At 43.8% G+C, this 21,486-nt stretch overlaps 1 protein-coding gene across 2 annotated transcripts in view; it reads left to right on the top strand.

The window, feature by feature from the left end:
• The window catches only part of LOC133347708 (dual specificity mitogen-activated protein kinase kinase 6-like), a 69,669-nt gene that overhangs the window by 15,871 nt on the left and 32,312 nt on the right, over positions 1–21,486 (top strand). The window contains exons 1-2 of one of the 2 annotated variants that reach the window (XM_061560207.1): positions 6,503–6,739; positions 16,145–16,211. In XM_061560207.1, coding sequence (XP_061416191.1) covers positions 6,718–6,739; positions 16,145–16,211 — 89 coding nt within the window. In that variant the 5' untranslated portion in view covers positions 6,503–6,717. Of the gene's footprint in view, positions 1–6,502; positions 6,740–16,144; positions 16,212–21,486 lie in introns of those variants that run through there. The other variant, XM_061560208.1, reaches the window with a different exon arrangement.

Below are 21,486 nucleotides of genomic sequence, written 5' to 3'. Positions count from 1 at the left end.
CACGGGAAGTGGGTTAAAAAACGACCTAAAGATTTGCACGGTCGTAAGCGCGCAAGCAAGCAAGCAAGTGAAGTTAATATAAAGGATTTAAAAAGGGATTAATTGGCACAATTATTATACTTTGCATGCTTTGAATATAGTACTGTAATTGTAAACTGTCGTGCCTGGCCCTTTATACAGCAGCAAACTGCATGTTTATTATTTCTATTCGATTTAAACATAAAAAGTGGATTTATTAAATGTTTTCCAATCCACAGATGTTTTAGTCACATTTAGCAATAGTGGAAATACTTGTTAAATCTACTTTATAAATGTTTATAAAATATATCCAAGCATATCTCTTTAAACTAGTACTTTTGACGAATTAATTAGCAGGTGGAAATTTTTATTTTACAGGCCATGGCTTCCTGAGTGTCCGAGCAGAGATAAAATTATTGTAGAGCTGCAACATCATTGTAAAGATAAATCGTGTCTGTGGTATGAATTAGAAAAGCTTGGCACGTTGAATCACAAAGCTATAAAAACTACACGGCCGATTGTTATTTAAAGGGAGCAGTTTGGCAGCATTTATTTCAATGGCAATTGAGACAGTTGTTTTGAAGAATAACCTGTACGGATAGGTAAGGAGAGGCATATTGCAGCATAATGCATATGACGAGATTTAGAGAAAGTAATCAGAATAATTATCAACAGCCATGATATATCCACTCTCAGATGAAGACCTATAAAAGTTGTCGGCAACCCTCACGGTATTGTGAAAAAACAATCCATTTGTCGCTGGCGCATTCGCTGATCTCATCATTTATTCTCCACCGTGGAAATCCACTTGGCCGTGTTCCCTGCTTTGGCTGCTATGCTGCCACCAGTTTCGACCATGGACCGCCATAATCCTATTTAGCAATGTGTATTGCCCAAGCCTTGTCAATTTTCTCGAGTCAAAATCACGTATTTAATTTGTGTTTGTTTTCTGATAGCTATTTGCGTTTTTCTTTTTGTCTCTCCATGTTGTTCCAAGCATGCACCTCACAGAAACAAATGTTTTAATGAGTGAAAGCATTGTACAAGTATATATTAGCACCCATGATAGACACGGTGTGTGTGTGCATGCCTACATCCAACAGTGGACTGACAAAAGATTGCAAAATATGATATTTAATAAAGCTCCAACAATTATTTTCTCACTCACTTTTTATACGAGTATTATGTTCATCTATATTTCATATGAAACAACCAACATGATGGCAACTCAAATTCTGCTTAGGAAAGCCACTAAGAGAACTCTAGGGCATAATTATATTGTTTGGCAGTAGACATTTTAAAAAATTGAATTGTCAATTTCCAGCTAAAGTGTAATGATAAGAGAGCCCTGTTGTTATCTTGTCAAACAGGTTTGGAAACCACACTGGGAAATAAGAACCATGTATTGGATGACGTTAATATCCATTAACACAATGTGAACAAAAACAAGTGCATAAAGAAACATGGATAAATGCGTTCTTTGAATTACATTGAGAGACAAAAAGAAGAACATGTGGATGAGAGAATATATACAGATTGTCGATGTAAGTAAAGCTGTGAAGAAAAAGAAATGGTCTTGGGAAGGACACGTCGCTAGAAGGGACGAAAGAAGATCGTCAGGAATAATGACGGAGTGGTATCCAGGGGACAGAACGCATCTGCGAGGATGTGCACCGACGAGATGGGAGTGATCAAAGCAGCTCGTGTGAAAGCGCTAGATGGATCATAATATTGCAAGATCGTGAAAGATGGTGGTAGATTGGGGAAGCATTTATCCAGAAGAAGATCGTCAGGAATAATGACGGAGTGGTATCCAGGGGACAGAACGCATCTGCGAGGACGTGCACCGACGAGATTGGAGTGATCAAAGCAGCTCGTGTGAAAGTGCTAGATGGATCATAATATTGCAAGATCGTGAAAGATGGTGGTAGATTTGGGAGGCATTTATCCAGAAGTGGATTGTTCATAGCTGGTGAAGATGGATGGACAATATGAGAGTAACCGCCTTGCAGTGCCTTTATGGTGGTTAATGCCGCATGGAACATATTGCTGCCCTGTAGTGAGGACTCTTCTCTGGTCAATTTTTTTTTATTTTCCCAGGTATGGCCCACTGAGCTATATAGCTCTTTTTTAAGAAGCGACCTAGCCAAAAATGAAAGCTCAAAGAAGTGGCTTATAATGTAAAAAATTGTATGCAGCCAAATACTCGAAACGCATGTTTCTAAATGTGGAGGGAAAAGTCAAAGGACTTGGAGATAAATCCAACCGATCATGGGGACAACATGCAAATTCCAAATATACAGGAGTCAGGGTTGGGATTGCACACCACGACATCCTCCATACCAGACGAGGTAGTTAACATCTCGCCACTGTGGCGCCCTAACCCACCACCCCCCATGTGCTGATTCATTTTACATTTTAACTCTGCACCACTTAGGTAGAAAGTTCATTTCCTGTAATAATGGGAGGTTTACAATCATCAAACTCTGTGTAACTCTGGGTATGAATATATGGGGGGAGGGAAACATCACATGCCCTTGAAGATCTTCTTCTTGGTTCTTTCGGTAAAGTCACGTAGAAGGGAAGTAATAAAATAATAAAAATAAAACATATGAATGAAACACCACCAATCTTGGTGGTGTTTCATTTTTCACCTGAGGACGGCTGCTTGTGTTGTGGCCGAAACGTCGTGAAAATTATTTTATTATGTTTTATTTTTATTTTTTTTATTACTTCCCTTCTACGTGACTTTACCGAAAGAACCAAGAAGATGAATCCCTGCAGTCACGAAAGCTTTAAATCGAAACTTGAAGATCTTATCAGTAAGTACCGCAGTTCATACCATCAACGCACAGAGGTTGTGTTATTGTACTCCTTGTCTTTGGAAAGAAAATTAAATTTGTGCATTCCACATGACCCACACTCCACCTGCAGTCATATCCGGACTTGCGTAGAGCCAGTCACGTGTTGGGGTTAGTTTGGCGCAGGGTACAATTAACTGTGAACAATTTAAAAACCCATTTACAATATTTAACACATTAATGTGAATGGTCATAAACTCCTGGTCATAGGGCTATCCTTATTGTGTTAACCTGACATGTATTGTAATTTCGATTTAAAGCTTTCGTGACTGCAGGGATTCATCTTCTTGGTTCTTTCGGTGACTTTACCGAAATAACCAAGAAGATGTATTGTAATGGCAAACTTGAATGCCCATTGCTTTTCTGATCGATCGTGCTGCCAAGGTTAGACATACACGTATTAACAAGATGATTCAAAAGCACATCATTAATAGAGTTTTTTTTGGGTTAGATCGCGTAAATACATGTCGTTAAAGCCCGCCGCCACCCGACACAGCCAAAACTATTAAGGGTTCATCTTCTTGGTTCTTTCGGTAAAGTCACGTAAACAGAACATGCCAAATTGTGTTGGAGAGCCAAGCCACAACATTTACAATCTGAGTACGACGTTTCGCCAGTAATTACAACTAGCTTCATCAGGCGACAGCAGTTATTTCCTTTTAATTTTAGAATGTTGTATTGGCAAACCATATATATTCATACCGAATTGTGAAATACACCGTTTACAAATATAACACTTGTATATAGTACCTACAAAACATCACAAAACAATGTCATGTTTGTTTTATCTGTGATATACAATCAATTGAATCGACAAAACCCACATCTTCTTGGTTCTTTCGGTAAAGTCACGTAGAAGCTTAAAAACCCACATCGTGTACTTTGTAGTTTTCTTGCAAAGTGCATATATTGCGACCAGTTTATTATGCAGTACAGTACAATACTGGATTACAGTATTCAACTTTTTAACAAAGCCATATTTACAGCAATGCTTTAAAGTTTTTATTTTGTTTTATTTCTTCAGCACCACATCATTTGTCATTGCTGGAAAGGCAAAGCAAATTCTTACAAAACACAGGCCCAATCTGCTTGCACATAATACCAGTCACTCGTGTGCCCTGGACACGACTCTGGCACTCTGTGTGCGCAGAGCACATTGGCACTGCTGATTAAGAGCTCGCATGCTTAAAACTTAAACTCAGGTTCTAAAATTACAACTGTATCGGTTGGTCGGTAGATCACATTAGACATGTGCAAAGGATATTTGAGGAGAGGCAGGCCACGAATGACTGTGCGTTGAAGCCTCCGAAGCTTGCCACAAGCTGACTTAGATGCCAATGCCATTAGCTCACAATCTGGCATGACTATAAGTAGTAAAAATACGCAGGGGCCTCAAGTTAATAATAAAAACATGTTTTACACATGTGAGCAATTAAGCAAATAAAACGTGAACTAGAGTACTTTAGATATAAAAAAATAAAATACTTTAAAATATTAATCGAGCGGTTGCCAATATGCCAAGCACTGCTCTGACCAACAAATAACTGGAGTTAATTCTGGAATATTACTATTCAGTAGACAGTACTAACGCCATCTATTGGTAGAAGTTTTTTTAATGTATCAATTCATAGTCGGGGATTTTTATTTGCCATCAGTGTTTGTTCTAATTTGTCCTGAGATCCACAAAATATATTTTGGAATCCACGTATTGGCCAACCACTGTTAATTCGAGTACTCCGACTGAACACAGTTTCAAGGTATTTGCCAACTCACCAACTGTTAGCGACTGCAGATTTGTTACAGATACTGTATTACCTACCTATTAACTTCTTTTATTTTACCAGGTAAGGCCCACATTTAGAGTTTATAATGTGTGCCTGCTATACATTACCACGTGATAAGCCATTTCGTTGAGCTATCAGCTATGGCCAGGCCGCTTCTGAAAAAAACAGTGATATAGCTCAGTGGGCTTCAACTATTAAAATATAAAAAAAATAGTTAAATGTGTATGTGTGTGCACGCTTAAAGGTTTGGTTGGTTCCGCTTGCTTTAGTATCTCAAAATCACGCCCCCATGCCTTGGAACTGAGTCAATCTGATAAAAAGATACCTAAATGCTTCTCAATAACTGTTATAGTTTTACAGTTAAACACTACGTGCGGTATTTGCAATGAAAATTGGCACTCTGCACGTAACTGCTGGTGCGAGGGGTGTTAGCGTGACATTAACGCAACGTTTAGTCGTGCACTGTAACGTTACCAATCGGGGGTCATTGTGGAAGCTTCAATAAATGCACTGCAGACTAAAACAAAAAACCATTCAGCACATTGCATTGTCTCATTGCTGCAAACATTACTCAAGAGGGCAATTATTCCTGTACACCACACTGACCAAGCACCAACCACGATTTTTTTTGCATGTGCAATTGTGCCCAAAAGTCAATTAAAAAAAAGTATTTTGCATGAGAAAGATGCCAATGGCATTTGGGGCCTGGGCGCTACTTAGCATTGTGATGCTGGAGGAACGTGTCAACAAAAAGAATGCGTCCCATCTCGTTCGACTGTTGAAAGTGTGGTTGTTGCTGACTTTCGCACGGGCAACATCTGCCGCGTCACAGTCGCCGTGTGACGAAACGTTACAGCTTGCAATACGTTAACAAGGAAGTGGATGCACCTCTTGTGAAACTGCAACGTCGTCGCGGCATTTTGAAAGGAAACACTGATGATGTGTGTGTGTGTGGTGTGTTCAAGCGAGCCCTGTGCGCATCGCACTGTGCCTGCTGCCTTGGGTATCTGCAGAATGCTTCGCACGAAGCAAGGTTGGCAATACTGTATGATGCATTAAACCATGCGAGGTGCCAAGCCTTGTTGTCATATGATCATCGTTTCAATAGCCAGCTGCGTGTAAAACCAACGAGCTGTCGTCTAGAATGCATTGTCCCCCACCACGAGCCATATTAAACGAGATGTTTTACACTATTAATTTAGCCACTGCAAAACGCCCTCCCTTACTATTTATGTTAGGAAACTGAATTTCCACATTACGAGTCTGACAGTGGCTGTGCAGTAATATGGTTATATAAGAACAAACCAACACATTTTATCTTGACAGATGCAAATAGTATTACAGTACATTACATTAGCTAACTTTCAGTGGTGTTGTGTATTTTTTCCGGCTTCTACGCCTTGTTTAACACAGCATTAAGCTGGCTGAAAATCGCATTGCATTGCAAGCCTCCCCTTTAAAAAAAAAGTTACTTCATACATTTCGCAAAGCTGAGTCCTGCAATTCCTCCCCTCCCCCTGAGCTCCCAACGCTTTGCTCCCACCCATCACCATCACCACCATCATCAACCACAAACCCCTTCCACCACTACCACCACCACGACGAAGCCACTGGCTTCTTTAAAGCCCCACCCTTGCAAGCCGCTTGCATAATCTCTAAGCCACGGGGCCCCTTTTGCATGCAAATGGAGAGGGCGCAGCGTAACAGGGTATGAAAGGTCGCATGAATAAAAGTGGGCTGGGCTCTGACTTGGGGGTAGAGGAGGAGGAGGAGGTGGTGGAGGGGGGCAGTTGGGGATCGGCCCTGCTGATGAATCACTTTGGTCTGTGCAAAAGCCGGTGCGCTCTGGCAGCCGGTTAGGGCGTGTAAATCGGGGAGGGAGAGAGAGAGAGGGAGGGGATAGAGAGAGAGAAGGACGGACAGACTGCATCTCTGTCTGAATGCCCTGCTCGAGTTACAGCTGTCGGCCGATTGCGGGTGCAGCAGCAGCAAGTAGCAGCAGCAGAGACGTCATTTCCCGTTTCTGCTAAATGCAATTCTGAAAATTGCTAAGCATGGACAAGGGCAAGGGCAAAGGTAAGCAAGGGTCGGTGGAGGCACTGGCTTCTTTGTTGCTGCTTCGGTTACGCGAATGATGGTTGTTGGTGTTGTTCCCTTTCGGAGGACTTGGGGCTGCGAAGCCCGGAGTTGATGCACTTGCGTGCATTGAAGCGCTGTTGTGTTGTCGCTGCTGCTGCTGATGCTGCACAGCTTGAGGCCATTGAGTTGCACGGCTGCTGCCCTTGCAAGGAGAGCGCTGTGCTGCTGCGTGATGGTGAGAGGTGGAATAATCGCTCGTGGGGATGCAGCAGCAGCAGCAGCAGCGGCGGCGGCGGTGGTGGTGGTAGCGGGCAGCTTGCGCACAGCTGATGCAAATCCACGCAGCACTATTTCTGGCACGGGTCGGCCTTGCAGACAACAGCTATCTCGAACAAATTCCCATTCCCTCCCTGCACAACAAAAAAAAACCACTACAACAAGTTTGCGAGCCTTTGATGCATTGCGCACAAGAGGCAAAAGATGTAATAATTGCATTTGTCCGATTTTCCTAAAGGGTATAAACTTGAGCTTTGTTACGCAACCACAGAGGAGTCACATGGGGAGAGGGAGGAGGAGGGGGGGAGAGGATTCGGTGGTTAGAGTAGAGAGAGGCTAAGAAGAGAAAAAAAGTGAGGCTTTGCAAAAAAAAAGTTCCGTGTTTGCACAGCTTATGAAGAGAGAGACAGAAAATGCACCAGGGGACGGCGAGAGACAGCGGAGGAGAAGGGGTGCGTGTGTGCAGGGTGGTGGGGAGCCGAAGGTACAATAATGTTGGGAATGCACACATGAGCGTTGCATGCGCCGACGTGCTAAGGGGGGCCCTAAGGGCGTCCAGTTGGGCAGCAGAGGAAACTGCGTGCACAAAGAGATGGGGCAGTGCCAAGCGGCGAATTCTGTGGAGTGGAGTGGTGGTGGTGGTGGCATTTGGGGTGCAAGCCACAGGAGAGACGGAGATGAGCCGTATTGATCACGTTGCAGGTTGTTAGCCAGCTGAATTTTCAGTTTCTCACAAGTTTTTTTTTGTTCAACGCATTTTCCTTTTTTGGAATGGAATCCAGGTGGAAGGCGTTATTTTGAAACAACAACAAACATTTTGATCGGATCCAACGTACGTGGCCGTTTTGGTTGAATCGTGCTATTAAAATTGCAAAAGTTGCGATACAAAAATAAATAAACGGGTGTTTCCAAAATGGGAACAATAGGTTTTTTTTGTTTGGTGGGTTTTGCTGTCACTGGTAAGTTTTTGAGTCTTGGGTGTGTGAGAGTTTCATATGCAAGGAATCTTCTGCAAGTCTCACATCCAATAAGCGAAGCTCAATTATTGGCATAGCTTATTGGATGGGGATGATATGCATCGTTAATATCTTATGTAACGGCTTGGCGAGGTATTCTCCAAGCAGTGGCTTGATCGTGGCTGATGATGCTGCTGCAGCTGATGACGACGGTGTCACCTTCATTATAATTCGTGTAGTTTCTCAAGGCATGCACTTTTGGTGGAATTTTTTCCCCCAAATACATTACTCTAAATTGTTTTTGCTTGCGTGAACAGAGGTTTAACCTGGAGTTAGTAAACTTGTAATATGCATATTGTGCAATTGAAAGGCCACCAACTGCATGCCGTACAGCGCTAAGGTTTTTTAAATTGTCCTGATCTCTTACAGCATACATACAGCATTACACAGAGCATTTTTAAGCTGCCATTTACGAATATGTTACATCTAAATGCCTTCAAATGCAATGTACCGAAGCAGCTAAAATGCAGAAGCACACGAATTTTTTTCTTAATGTGACTGCATAATGACTAAAAATGGCTATACAGTGTTTAAATTTGCATCATTAGCAGAGCATCATGAAAGGCTCTTAGTGCTGGGATGATTAACATGTTCTGTTGGTGCAATGTCAATGTGTGCTAAGATAATTATCTTTCGAGTACAAACTTGCTGGATTGTGGCGATACAGTTCCAATCATTGTTGCAAAGGTTATTGCACAGAGAGTTACATTGAAATGTGTATTTAGGCTGCTCGTTTTCCAGAAAGCCTGTTTGTGATGTGTAGGCATGAGTGAAGAATGTGCATGCACATATTTGTGTGTGTGTGTGTAGCCAGGAAGGCACGTGGATAGGAATTACAATAGACTTTGTGTGTACATACATAAAATAGGTGCTTGCTAACACGTTCCTCAGCAGTTGTGGGAATGCATGTCTAGTGTTTGGGATTGTTGTGTTTGTGCAAGCAATGCACGCTACGACTGTGTGCGTTTTCATGTGGCGTGTGCGTGTGTTTCAATGTGAGAGACGCACGCTGATGCTCACAGCACTTGTTCCAATAGCTCCAACACGGCTAAACCAGGGCCTTTGTTTTGCACGTGCGTGCCAACGAGTGCATTTCCACGTGTTTCCGTGTGTGTGTGTGTTTACATGAATACACACTTGCAACTTGTTTGTTTTATCCGTGGCACACCACGGGGAAGGGAAGTATAGCCAAGGATGAAAATCAATGGGAACGGGGAAGGTAAAAGTGAAGGGAAAGGATGGGGAATAAGAGGAAAAGGATGGAAATGGAATGGGAATACAGTAATGGGAGCAGGAAAGATCAGTAAAGTGATGAAGAGGCTGCATTGGAGTCCTCTACGCTGCTTCGTGCAGCGCCTGTTCCTAGAGGGGGCGTGGGTAAGGGAGGGATCCTCGAGTAGGGTTGGCCATTTAGATACATAGATGTGTAAAGCAAATGTGTGAATGTGCACACACATACAAGTGCATGCATACAGGCTCATTGTTCGTATGCATGCGCTTGCATGTTGGTGTGCGTACTGTTGGGGTAAAGGCTGTTCTTGACCGAACTCACGTGCACACACACACACACTATATATACATACCGTACATAGACTTCACACACACACACACTGACAACGAGGACACGGACCCCCTGTATAGCCTTAACAGGCTGTAGGAGCAAGTGCTATGAGCGAGGACAAAAGTTCCCCTTATAACCTTCACAGGCTTTGAGGGCAACGCTGTTTGTGAGCACCTATGAAGGACGGCACGGCACACGTGGCGATGGGTGGCCAGCAGCCCCACGCCCGCTCTTTGTTCCCCCACAGTGGCGATGTTAACAGTACTCATTTGAGGCTGAGTCGACCTAGGGGAGGCCCAGGACCTGTTCAGATAATCGTCACTGGTGTTTTGGCCGTAAGCGGGAATCGAAACTCGGGTTGACGGGTTTCGTAACGCAGCGCTCCACTACCGCTCCCCACACACTGCACACACACACACACTGTGTTCACACACACCGTGTTCACACACACTGCATGCACACACACATTGTGTTCACACACACTGCATGCACACACACACACTGCATGCACACACACACTGTGTTCACACACACTGCATGCACACACACACACACTGCATGCACACACACTGCGTTCACACACACTGCATGCACACACACTGTGTTCACACACACTGTGCACTCACACGCACTGCATGCACACACACACACTGTGTTCACACACACACAGTGTTCACACACACTGCATGCACACACACACACACACTGTGTTCACACACACACTGCATGAACACACACACACAGTGTTCACACACACTGCATGCACACACACACACACTGTGTTCACACACACACTGCATGCACACACACACTGTGTTCACACACACTGCATGCACACACACACACACTGTGTTCACACAGTGCATGCACACACACTGCATGCGCACACACACACTGTTCACACACAGTGCATGCACACACACACACACTGTGTTCACACACAGTGCATGCACACACACTGTTCACACAGTGCATGCACACACACTGTATTCACACAGTGCATGCACACACCCTGCATGCGCACACACACACTGTTCACACACAGTGCATGCACACACACACACTGTGTTCACACACAGTGCATGCACACACACTGTTCACACACAGTGCATGCACACACTGCTTGCACACACATTCACACACAGTCCACGCACACACTGTGTTCACACACACTCCTTGCACACACATACACACTGTGTTCACACACACTGCATGCACACACACACTGCTTGCACACACATATACACACACTGTGTTCACACACACCGTGTTCACACATAGTGCATGCACACACACACTGCTTGCACACACATACACACACCGTGTTCACACACAGTGCATGCACACACACACTGCTTGCACACACATACACACACCGTGTTCACACATAGTGCATGCACACACACACTGCTTGCACACACATACACACACCGTGTTCACACACAGTGCATGCACACACACACACTGCATGCACACACACACTGCATGCACACACACACACACACTGTGTTCACACACACTGCATGCACACACACTGCATGCACATACACACACTGTGTTCACACACACTGCATGCACACACACACACACTGCATGCAACACACTGCATGCACATACACACACTGTGTTCACACACACTGCATGCACACACACACACTGCATGCGCACACACACTGCATGCACACACTGCATACTGCATGCACACACACATTACACACACTGTGCACACGCACACTGCATGCACACACACACTACACACACTGCATGCACACACACACACTGTGTTCACACACACTGCATGCACACACACACACTGCATGCACACACACACTACACACACTGTGCACACGCACACTGCATACACACACACACTGCATGCACACACACTACACACACTGCATGCACACACACACTGCATGCACACACACACTGCAAACACACTGCACACTGCATGCACACACACTGCAAACACACTGCACACTGCATACACACACACACTACACACACTGTGCACACGCACACTGCATACACACACACACTGCATGCACACACACTACACACACTGCATGCACACACACACTACACACACTGCATGCACACACACACTACACACACTGCATGCACACACACACTACACACACTGCATGCACACACACACTACACACACTGCATGCACACACACACACTACACACACTGTGCACACGCACACTGCACACACACACACACTGCATGCACACACACACTACACACACTGCATGCACACACACACTACACACACTGCATGCACACACACACTACATGCACACACACACTGCATGCACACACACACACTACACACACTGTGCACACGCACACTGCATACACACACACACTGCATGCACACACACTACACACACTGCATGCACACACACACTACACACACTGCATGCACACACACACTACACACACTGCATGCACACACACACTACACACACTGCATGCACACACACACTACATGCACACACACACTGCATGCACACACACACACTACACACACTGTGCACACGCACACTGCATACACACACACACTGCATGCACACACACACTAGACACACTGCATGCACACACACACTACACACACTGTGCACACGCACACTGCATACACACACACACTGCATGCACACACACACTAGACACACTGCATGCACACACACACTACACACACTGCATGCACACACACACTGCATGCACACACATACACATACACACACTGCATGCACACATACACACACTGCATGCACACACACACTACACACATTGTGGACACGCACACTGCACGCACACACACTGCATGCACACACACTACACACACACTGTGCACACACTGCACGCACACACACTGCATGCACACACACTACACACACACTGTGCACACACACTGCACGCACACACACACACTGACTGTGGTGCGTGGGAGTCAGCCGGCCGGCGGCAGCAGCAGCAGCAGTGGGTGTGTACACAAAGCTGCCTGCCACCAACCACCAGACCTGTCCCGTGCCTCACAGTCGGCACTGGCGTCTGCAGCGTCTCCTGTCTGGGACAGGATGTGGCTGTGACCCTCCGGGTCGCATTCTCCCACCCCACCCCCGTCTCTCTCTCTCTCTCGGCTATAGATGCAGAAGTTCATTGAGCCAATCAAGGGCGCTTTTCACTCTTCTGGCCACCCGAGCCCTTCGTTGAAGCGAGATGTGTAATTTTGTTGGGAACGCACTGGGAGCCAGAGATGATGTTGCAATGTTTGTTTTTCTACATTAACCTAATGGATTTCGAATGGTCTGGTCAGAGAGAAAAAAAGGAGTGCAGCCGGTATTAAAACGAAATAGAAGGGCTTTTAACTTGGAAATGTGGATATTGGCTTTCAACATCAGCAGAACGTTAGCGCAAAGGTTGTGTAATTTGTACCCACAATACCACAATTACAAAGTGTATCGATCAGCCCTGCACACCAAACAGCGCTATGTGTGTTTGTGTGAGTTTGGATGGTCCTTTGTGTCAGAAAGAACACGTTTGACGTATTATCATTCATTTTGCTGTTGCCAACTTAAACGGATGGAGTGCTTGTTTGAAGCTGGTCGAGAAGCTGCTATTAACAGTAATAACACTTGAGTTATTATGAAAATACATCTCTGTTCCAGCACAGCCTTTTTACGTAGCTGCGATTGGAAATTAATAATGCGAGCCAGCTACTAATAGTCTCCGATCTTGAACCGCGGGGTGAATGGCTGAGCGTCGTTATAATTGCCAAGGGATAGCACATTTGAAAGGATAATGTACTTATGTATAACCATTACTCATTCGGCAACTCATTCGTGATGGCATGCAGCTGTCCCATACGTGCCATTCACACAGCACAGTTTTGACTTGTGGGATTCCGCACTGTGTTCCAGTGGCAGAAGAGATTGGGAAGTTTTCGTTTTTTGTAACTTAGTCTTTTTTTAGGCGAAAGAATCCATAAAGCGGAAAGTGAAACAGAAGTCGCAGTGTAACTACAAAAGTATAATACGTGCAACGCGTGCCAGACAAACAAGGATATAAAAGTGAGCCATGTGTTTTATTTAACGAGTCTGTGAATAATAACTGTGTGTGTACGCTTCAATTAAATTCCAGTGGGTATAATTGTTTGCTCTTATTAATATTATCTACGTAAAGTTATAAAACTGGCAGAATTGTAAGTAAAGTCCACTTTTTTTCTCCAGTTGGTGGATTAATTATACTGTGCACAGCAGTCATCGCCCCCTAATGGCAGAATAATTCTCCAGGTCACCCTTGCAAATGAGACCACCCTTATATCTCTTGAGTTCTCACCTGGCTAAAATGTAACTATAGGCTGACCCTCTTCAGAGGGTACAGACGTTCCAGTGATGTTAATACACAGGATCATCAATTCCATACAGGAAAGCATGATTGCATGATGGCAAAGGAAATGTTAATGTAGTTCAGCATAGGTTGGGATGTGTCCTGGAAATTTTATATGAAAAACAACTGCTGTATCTGAAATGAACCTTTAATAACAGAATAAGCACAAGAATGGAACTTTCAATTTACATATTTTTATATCTTTTTTTATATTTTGTATAGACATGTAGCGAATGAAATTAAATACATCGACAAAATTATATTTAATTAACTTAATCGATTTACATAATTGCAAAATAAAGTGTAGAAAATGCAGTTAAAAAAGAAGCACAAATTCGGTATCTAATTAAATTTTTACAAAACAGCATTTATATTTATACATCATCGAAATGCAACTACATCTTTGAGGCTCTTCAGATGAAAATGTATATGCACATGAAAACCAATCGAGCTTAAGTCTTGCCTTGAACAAGGGCAGTCTCAACTGTCCAAATTTCAACAGGAAGAGAATTCCATAAGCCAAGGAGTGATTTCCTATGGAATGAAGATTGATTGTGGGCTTTATAAGTAGGCCTTTATTGCTGGAGCAGACAGCCTTCCGGAGAGTAAAAGTGAGATGAGAGAGGTGGAGTAGGAAGCAGCAAGTCCATGAAGAATCGTAAAGACAATTGCTTGCAATCTTAAAGTGAATCCGAGACTTAATAGGAAGCTAATCAAGGGACTGGAGCAGGATTAGAGTGATGTGATCACGTTTTCATGTACAGGCGAGAGAGGCCTTTGCAGCGGCATTCTGAATCAACTGTAACCTTAACATCGGGGGCGTTTGGGAGATTGTAGAAATGGCGAGTTGCAGTAGTCCAGGCGATAGGTAATGAAGGCATGGATGTCGGTGTCAGCAGCCGGTGGAGCCAGAAAATTCCGCATGTGGGTAGTGTTACGCAGTTGGCGGTTTATATGCTTAGAAGATGTGGCGTGTGAATGAAAGATCAGGATATTATTGATGACCATTTGGAAATTAAACTCCTTATTTTGTACACGTACATTTAATTCCCAACTTTATTGTGTAATCTTCCTCGTGACAGTGCAAATAGTTTTTCAGACTGACAACTAATGTGAAGTATGTGGTTTATGTATACAGTAAAGATATGTTGAGAAAATTAATAGATATTTTAAGGGATGTACTCAACGTTAGAGGCTTAATGTGTTCAGCAGATACAGTTGTATGTATGTTGAATTTCTTTCGCATCGTATGTAGCTAACCATGCTAATCGGATGTGCGAGTGGCTTTTTTGGGTTACAATTACCAGTAAATTAACCATACGAGGCGAATAATAGGATTGTGCAGAGTGGAACTGACATTTCTCAGCCTGAATTTTCCTTGTAGTCGTAATAATGTTCGCATTTGTTACTAATTTGCATGCAATCTGCAAGTGAGACTTGACTGGCCAGGCAGGGCAGGTGCATCCACTTGTTGGGGGTCTTACACTGCAAAGTGTAAATCTATACACTGAAAAAAAAACCCATACAGAACTGGTTTAACACACATAAATATTTAACTTACAATATAAAAAGATCCTGCTCATTCACAAACATGACTCATAAGTAGAAATACTTCATCCTTTTGGAAAGTCTGATGCAACTTCATGAGGAACATTTGGTGAATCAAATTAATTTGTAAATTTACTTAAAAATACAAAACGAATTAACGCATAGCCGTCCGATGTGTTTTCGGGATGTACCTTGTGCGGTGCGACATGCCGTCTGACGTTTCGCTCTATGTGCTGGGTGCTTATTGAGGAAGTGAGTAATTCCGTTAAAGTTTCATTTTATGAGAAATATACCAGTTTCTGATGAAGCTCTGAGCCCTTGGAGCGAGCCAATGGACGGCATGTTGAACCGTGCACAGTACAGCTCAAAACACCCACGAGAAGAGCCATACGGCACAGCAGCAGCCATAAAAAATGTTACTTATTCTGAGAACAACAACGAGTACAAATGTTCATTATTTTGGACATGTGACCGTCATGATAACTTTTTATGCACGTCAGCAGAAACTGTAACCCACTTGTACATATTTTTCTTGGAGGCACTTAAACACTTGTTAAATTCACTACCGTTCAGCAATGATGGGTGTTGCCTTTTTTTATCTACAGGCCGGGGGAAAAAACCTGGATTAAAGATTTCGGAGGACGTTTTCAAGCAAACTCCTCCGAGTCCAACGTGAGTATGAGTACATCAACAGCGAGGACTAGGGAGACAGATGAACACATGACTAGAGGAAGGCGTTAATGTACAGTTCTACATCAGAGAGCAAATAATATACTGGTTTTATATCATCATCATGATCATCAGTGATGATATATTTACTGCCTCTCCAAGTCATTGCCATCCCACAATACCGCAATGTCACAATCCATCTCGCTCCTGCTCATGAGCTGATATCGCTGCTCCATCTCCACAGTGGCCATCCTTTCGGGCGCATTCCCTCTTTTGGCCACCAATCTGTCACCAGCCTTGTCCATCAGTCATCAGCCCTTCAAGTGATGTATCCTGCCCAATCTAATTTTGTCATACACAGCATTGTTCACAGGCCTGTAACGATGAGCGATGCATTAAGTAAGGGTGTCGTGCGAGGGGAATTGTTGCATGCCTCTAAATAATGCTGACATCTTATACATTTTAGCAATATTACTTCGTGGGAATGGGACAACTGGCTAGAAATTGAGATTTTAGCGTTTTTTGTAACACCAGTGTTCACACAATTCACTTTTGTAAACATTGCCGTCGTAGCTTATGTGCATTTTCTGAGCACTTTGTCAAGATAAACTAATAATATAATGCCCTTTACCTATGAAAGGTGCAACAAGTCGAAATATTCTTCAGGAGTACCTGGGGACAACGCATGTATACGAAGGGGTAACACTCTTTTTGAGATTACCAATTATTATTGGTTTGAACTACAAGGTGACAGGAGATGACAGGACAGCAATAGTTAAATATAACGACAAACCACACACACACACACATACATTTCTGCTTAGTCTCTAAGAACTGACAGGATGGTGTGAATTCGGGATGAATTTGTTAATTTAAAACAATTGTCTTAGCCAAAGGTTGAGAAAACTGTAATATAATTATGAGTGATGACAGTGATTAAGTTTTCTTAATCCTGAGAGGCCCAATAAATGTCTGTGTAATTATATTTAACTGAAAAATAACGGGCATATCATTCACCATATATGCATTTACTTACAAAACAGATTTATTGTTTTGTTAAAAAGAATCGGCCCACGTTTCCACTATAACCACGTGCCAGAAAACAGTTATAAATGCAACTTTCTAGTGCACGACTTTGGCTAATATCCAATCTATTTAAGTTGAATGTGCATTCTGGAAGACAGTGATAAATGTTTATGGGTGGTATGGTATGATTCCACTTTACTAAAATGCCATTCGAAATTCGTGGTGTATTGATCAAATCTCTGTTAATATAAAAGACAGCAAAGCATATATACAAAGACAAAATGCCTCTGGTTAAATACAAATGGCTTATAGCTCGTGTTGGTGGGGTAGACCCTCAATGTAATTTCAGAGCAAATTACTTCCATATGATGCTATCCGTCTCACCTCTGATGAGAATGGTTTGCTACGTACGGTGCGAAAGAAGTTCGAAATACATTCATACAAAAGTTCTATGTGCAGAAGTATCTTGCCATGTTGGGAAACACTGTCAAGATCGCGTAAATATATAAATGTGTCGTTAAAACCCGCCACCACCCGACACAGCCAACTAGTAAGGGTTGTCACGTAAACAGAACATTCCAATTCGTCACTAGTACATATATTTACGTGATCTAACCCAACAACCTCTATTATGGATGATATTGGTCGCGAAAGCCTACGTGTTAAACAAATCTTTATTTATGGTTAACAAATAGAGGATGGAGACATGCAGACTGGCTTTCCAGATCCCATGGTGTAATTTTGGAGTTTGATGAGCTAATATGTTTTTGCAATGCTACAAAAACATGAAATTGATAATTACAAGTGACACTGTACCAATGTGTCTGAAGATTAAAGTGTTAATCGTTGTGTATTACCTGCTACCTTATAAGCTTGGTATTTAACGATAATATTGAACAAATACTGAAAAGTCCACAAATAAGTAGATGGAAGGAGGACCACACGGATTCGAGAAAATCCGCAGGTTAATGCCATCGTGGTATGTTTACCTCTGTACCCTTGATATTATTCGCGTTGATTCACCATGGTGTCCTCATCCATATGCTAGAAGGGATAATGCACGATGGTCAAGAATACAGTACAGTAATAAGAGCATTGCGGCCAAGGAATGGGTGTACGAATGCAAAGGGAGATGGAGTGATAATATTAATTAATGTGTGGGTGCTAGGTGGATTATTACTTTGCAGGATTATGAGAGGTGGCAGGGGCGTGGGGGAGACCTTCATTCAGCAGTAGGTTGACCATGGCTGATGAGAATGATGTTGACCAAATTTCGTGTCAGTCAGCGAGTGAGACATCTCATGAAATGGATGCATCTACGATGCGGTGTTCGCATGAGAACTGGTGGAGCAGGTCAGCTTGCCGAAACCGGTCCTGGTAACTGTAAAATGAGTCATAATTTAGCATTTTGACACACATGAGACTTGCCTCATAAGCAAATCTGCCTATATACACCAACATGAAGCGGGAACGAATGTACACTAAATATACATTACTGGCAGGAAGTAATGAAGATGACCCAAGAAAATTAAGAGCTTTTGTTTCACATTGCTGGCAACAGAAACGCAGAGTGAAAAACAGTTACGTTCCCTTCCTTTCAGTTCTCACAAAATAACTGGCAAACGGAAGTGCTGTTCGTAAGCAAACCCTCCTGCGTTATTTCCCAGATTAGGTATAGTTCAAGGGGCTCCAAAGATGCACTCGCTGTGACCAGAAACAGGTTCTACTCGTTTTGTATGCCAGGTACAGCCGATACAATAAATGCAAAACGCTTTGTATATACAATGCGTAGGCCTTTTTCCCCAATTGTAATTTTGACTAAATCGTGGAAGGGCAATGATCAACATCAGGGGTGTCAACATTCGGCAACCTAAAGCCCCTTCCTCCGGTCCGCCACGTGTTGCATTTTTTTGTACGATTTATTTATATACACAGCAATATATTTTTAAAATTAAAAATTCTGCCTAAATTCAACCTGAATTAAAAACCGGAAATTGAAACGGGGGATTTGGTGGGCCCTGCTGCAAAAAAAAAACATATTTTTCCGTGCATTCTAACCCCCCTCGCCTTCTCGCTTCTCGATGCCCTCGCTGGACATCCACCCCCACCCCTTCCTCTCTCGCCGCCGCCCCCACCCGGTTCACCCACTGCCCCCACCCGGTTCACCCACTGCAATGTGCGCACACAGAGCCGCGTCCTCCCCACGGCCACTTTATCTGGGCGATAGACATTCGCGTAAGTCCACCGCCCCCCCCACCACCACCTCTGTGTGACCCTAGAAATCCGAGGAAGTTCCTCGCGCTCATTCTATACACGCAACCCCCGACCGGTACACGACTATCCTGATCACTCCAGCAGCAAATCCTCCCGTTTCAATTTATGGTTCAAATTCTAAATTCGAATGCATGGGAAAATATCTTTTTTTTTAAAGTGTGATATGAGTCGTATAGCCTAATTGTGTTATTAAAGAAAGGGAACGTCGAGATGGAATGTAGAGTTGTCCAAGAAAAGTGGAGGAATTCGTATTTCTTTGTGGAGGTTAATGGAAAGCCAACATGCTTGATCTGTGCACAGCAAATAAAGGTAGCAACAGCCCAGTCACTTGTTCCGAACTTATATGCAGTGGTCCAAACAAAGGTGTCAGGCATCAGGAAGAAAACAGCGGCAGCAGTGAGTGGCTATACATATCATTTCATTGATTAAATTATTTTGACATTACGTGGGTTGTTGACGTGAATGTAGCTACCGGTAAATTAATACCGTCTTATTATGCTTTACTTTTTTATAGGTCCAACTGTGTGGCCCGCGTGAGGTGCATTTGAATCCAAACCGGCCTGCTGTCCGATTGAGTTTGACATCCCCTGATCAAAACCCATCGGCTATCTCCACGAGTGGAGCTGCACTCTCTGTTAGTTTCCTAACAAATTGACTACTGAAGACTTTTGTGGTGTCTCATCGTGCAACTGTAACCTCAATTTACAAGCAAAGAAGCCAATGCTCTTGTTGTCTCGTTTCCTACCGCCATGGCGTTAAGCCCAGCCACACATTCAATGCGATGCATCTTTTATGGCAAGGTGGAGCAGTGTGCTGCGCTATGATCCTTGCATCCCGAGTTTGATTCTCGGCCACGGGCGAGTGATATCAGAACCGGTCCTGCTCCGCTCTACCCCCTCTCCTGCCCCTTCACCCACCAACCAGTAAACTCGTACGGTGAATAATGATCAAGAACTACTCCCATGACCAACGTGGCGTGGGAAGGCCTTCATCTGGCAGTGGATCAGTAAAGGCGTGCAAATGATCTATTTTTTTATCAAAATCTCGTGCAGCAGTAATACTGCATGTCTGCAAGAATGATTGTTGGCTCTGCAAATTGAGAAATCCGATCGTTTGCACTGTTGTTTTGTGGTTTACGTTTTTGTTATGCATGCATGCCTGCAAATTCCATGTGCAATGGTATCAAGTCTGTCACACTGGTGCATGTTATAAAATTGTTGTCACATTTACGCACATACGCTTTTGACCTGAAAAAGTTGTCAGAGTGGTTACGTTAAAATAAAAAAAATAATTGAGGCAATCTTACACTCCTCCAGAAAAAAAAAAATCCAAGTTTTGCGAATTTTAAACATAACAGAATAAAGCATTTTTTTCTAGCACGGACAATGACCTCCGCGAGCCGTCGCCGCCACTTGTCACCCACAGCCACCGCCGCACTGTCTCCTTCGCAGATAACAAATGCACAGACTGAGCGGCCGCGGTGTGGCCACGCCGTGGCTCGGTGTGATGAGATAACACCGTGACTGAGCGCCGTTCACCGAAGAGTACCGAAATGCACCAGTTCACACTGCTGCGCTTGCGGAATGCTCTGCGTGTCGACAATGCGTTTGGGCCACACCGTGTGCGCCCCTCGAGGGGTTCCCGACAGCCCCCTGGGACGGCACCGGGGGGGGCCCTGCTTGATGTGGCCCAGCCCAAGTTGCCGGCGCAGTCATGCCGAGCCGTGTTTATTTGCCGCAAGCTCATTAACAGCACTAATGTTAAGAGCAGCCCCTTTTAAGTAAGAGGGTGATATATGACTCAGAGCAGGTGGCGGTGCGTTTGCCCAGGATACCGGTGCACAAAAGCCTCACATTGACGCTGAGTGGGGCTGTGCCACGAGCTACTCGTCGGCTGCTGTAACTCGTCGGGACAAGTTCTGTTTGGGTGTTTGCATTTGGGAATAGTTGTAGCTGTAGTTCAAATGTGCAGCGTTTAC

This window comes from Lethenteron reissneri, chromosome 26, assembly GCF_015708825.2.
Source record: "Lethenteron reissneri isolate LAM-NWPU_2019-01 chromosome 26, ASM1570882v1, whole genome shotgun sequence".
NCBI lineage: Eukaryota > Metazoa > Chordata > Hyperoartia > Petromyzontiformes > Petromyzontidae > Lethenteron > Lethenteron reissneri.
The sequence above is the reverse complement of the archived record's forward strand: the minus strand, read 5'-3'. Positions and strand labels throughout refer to the sequence as shown.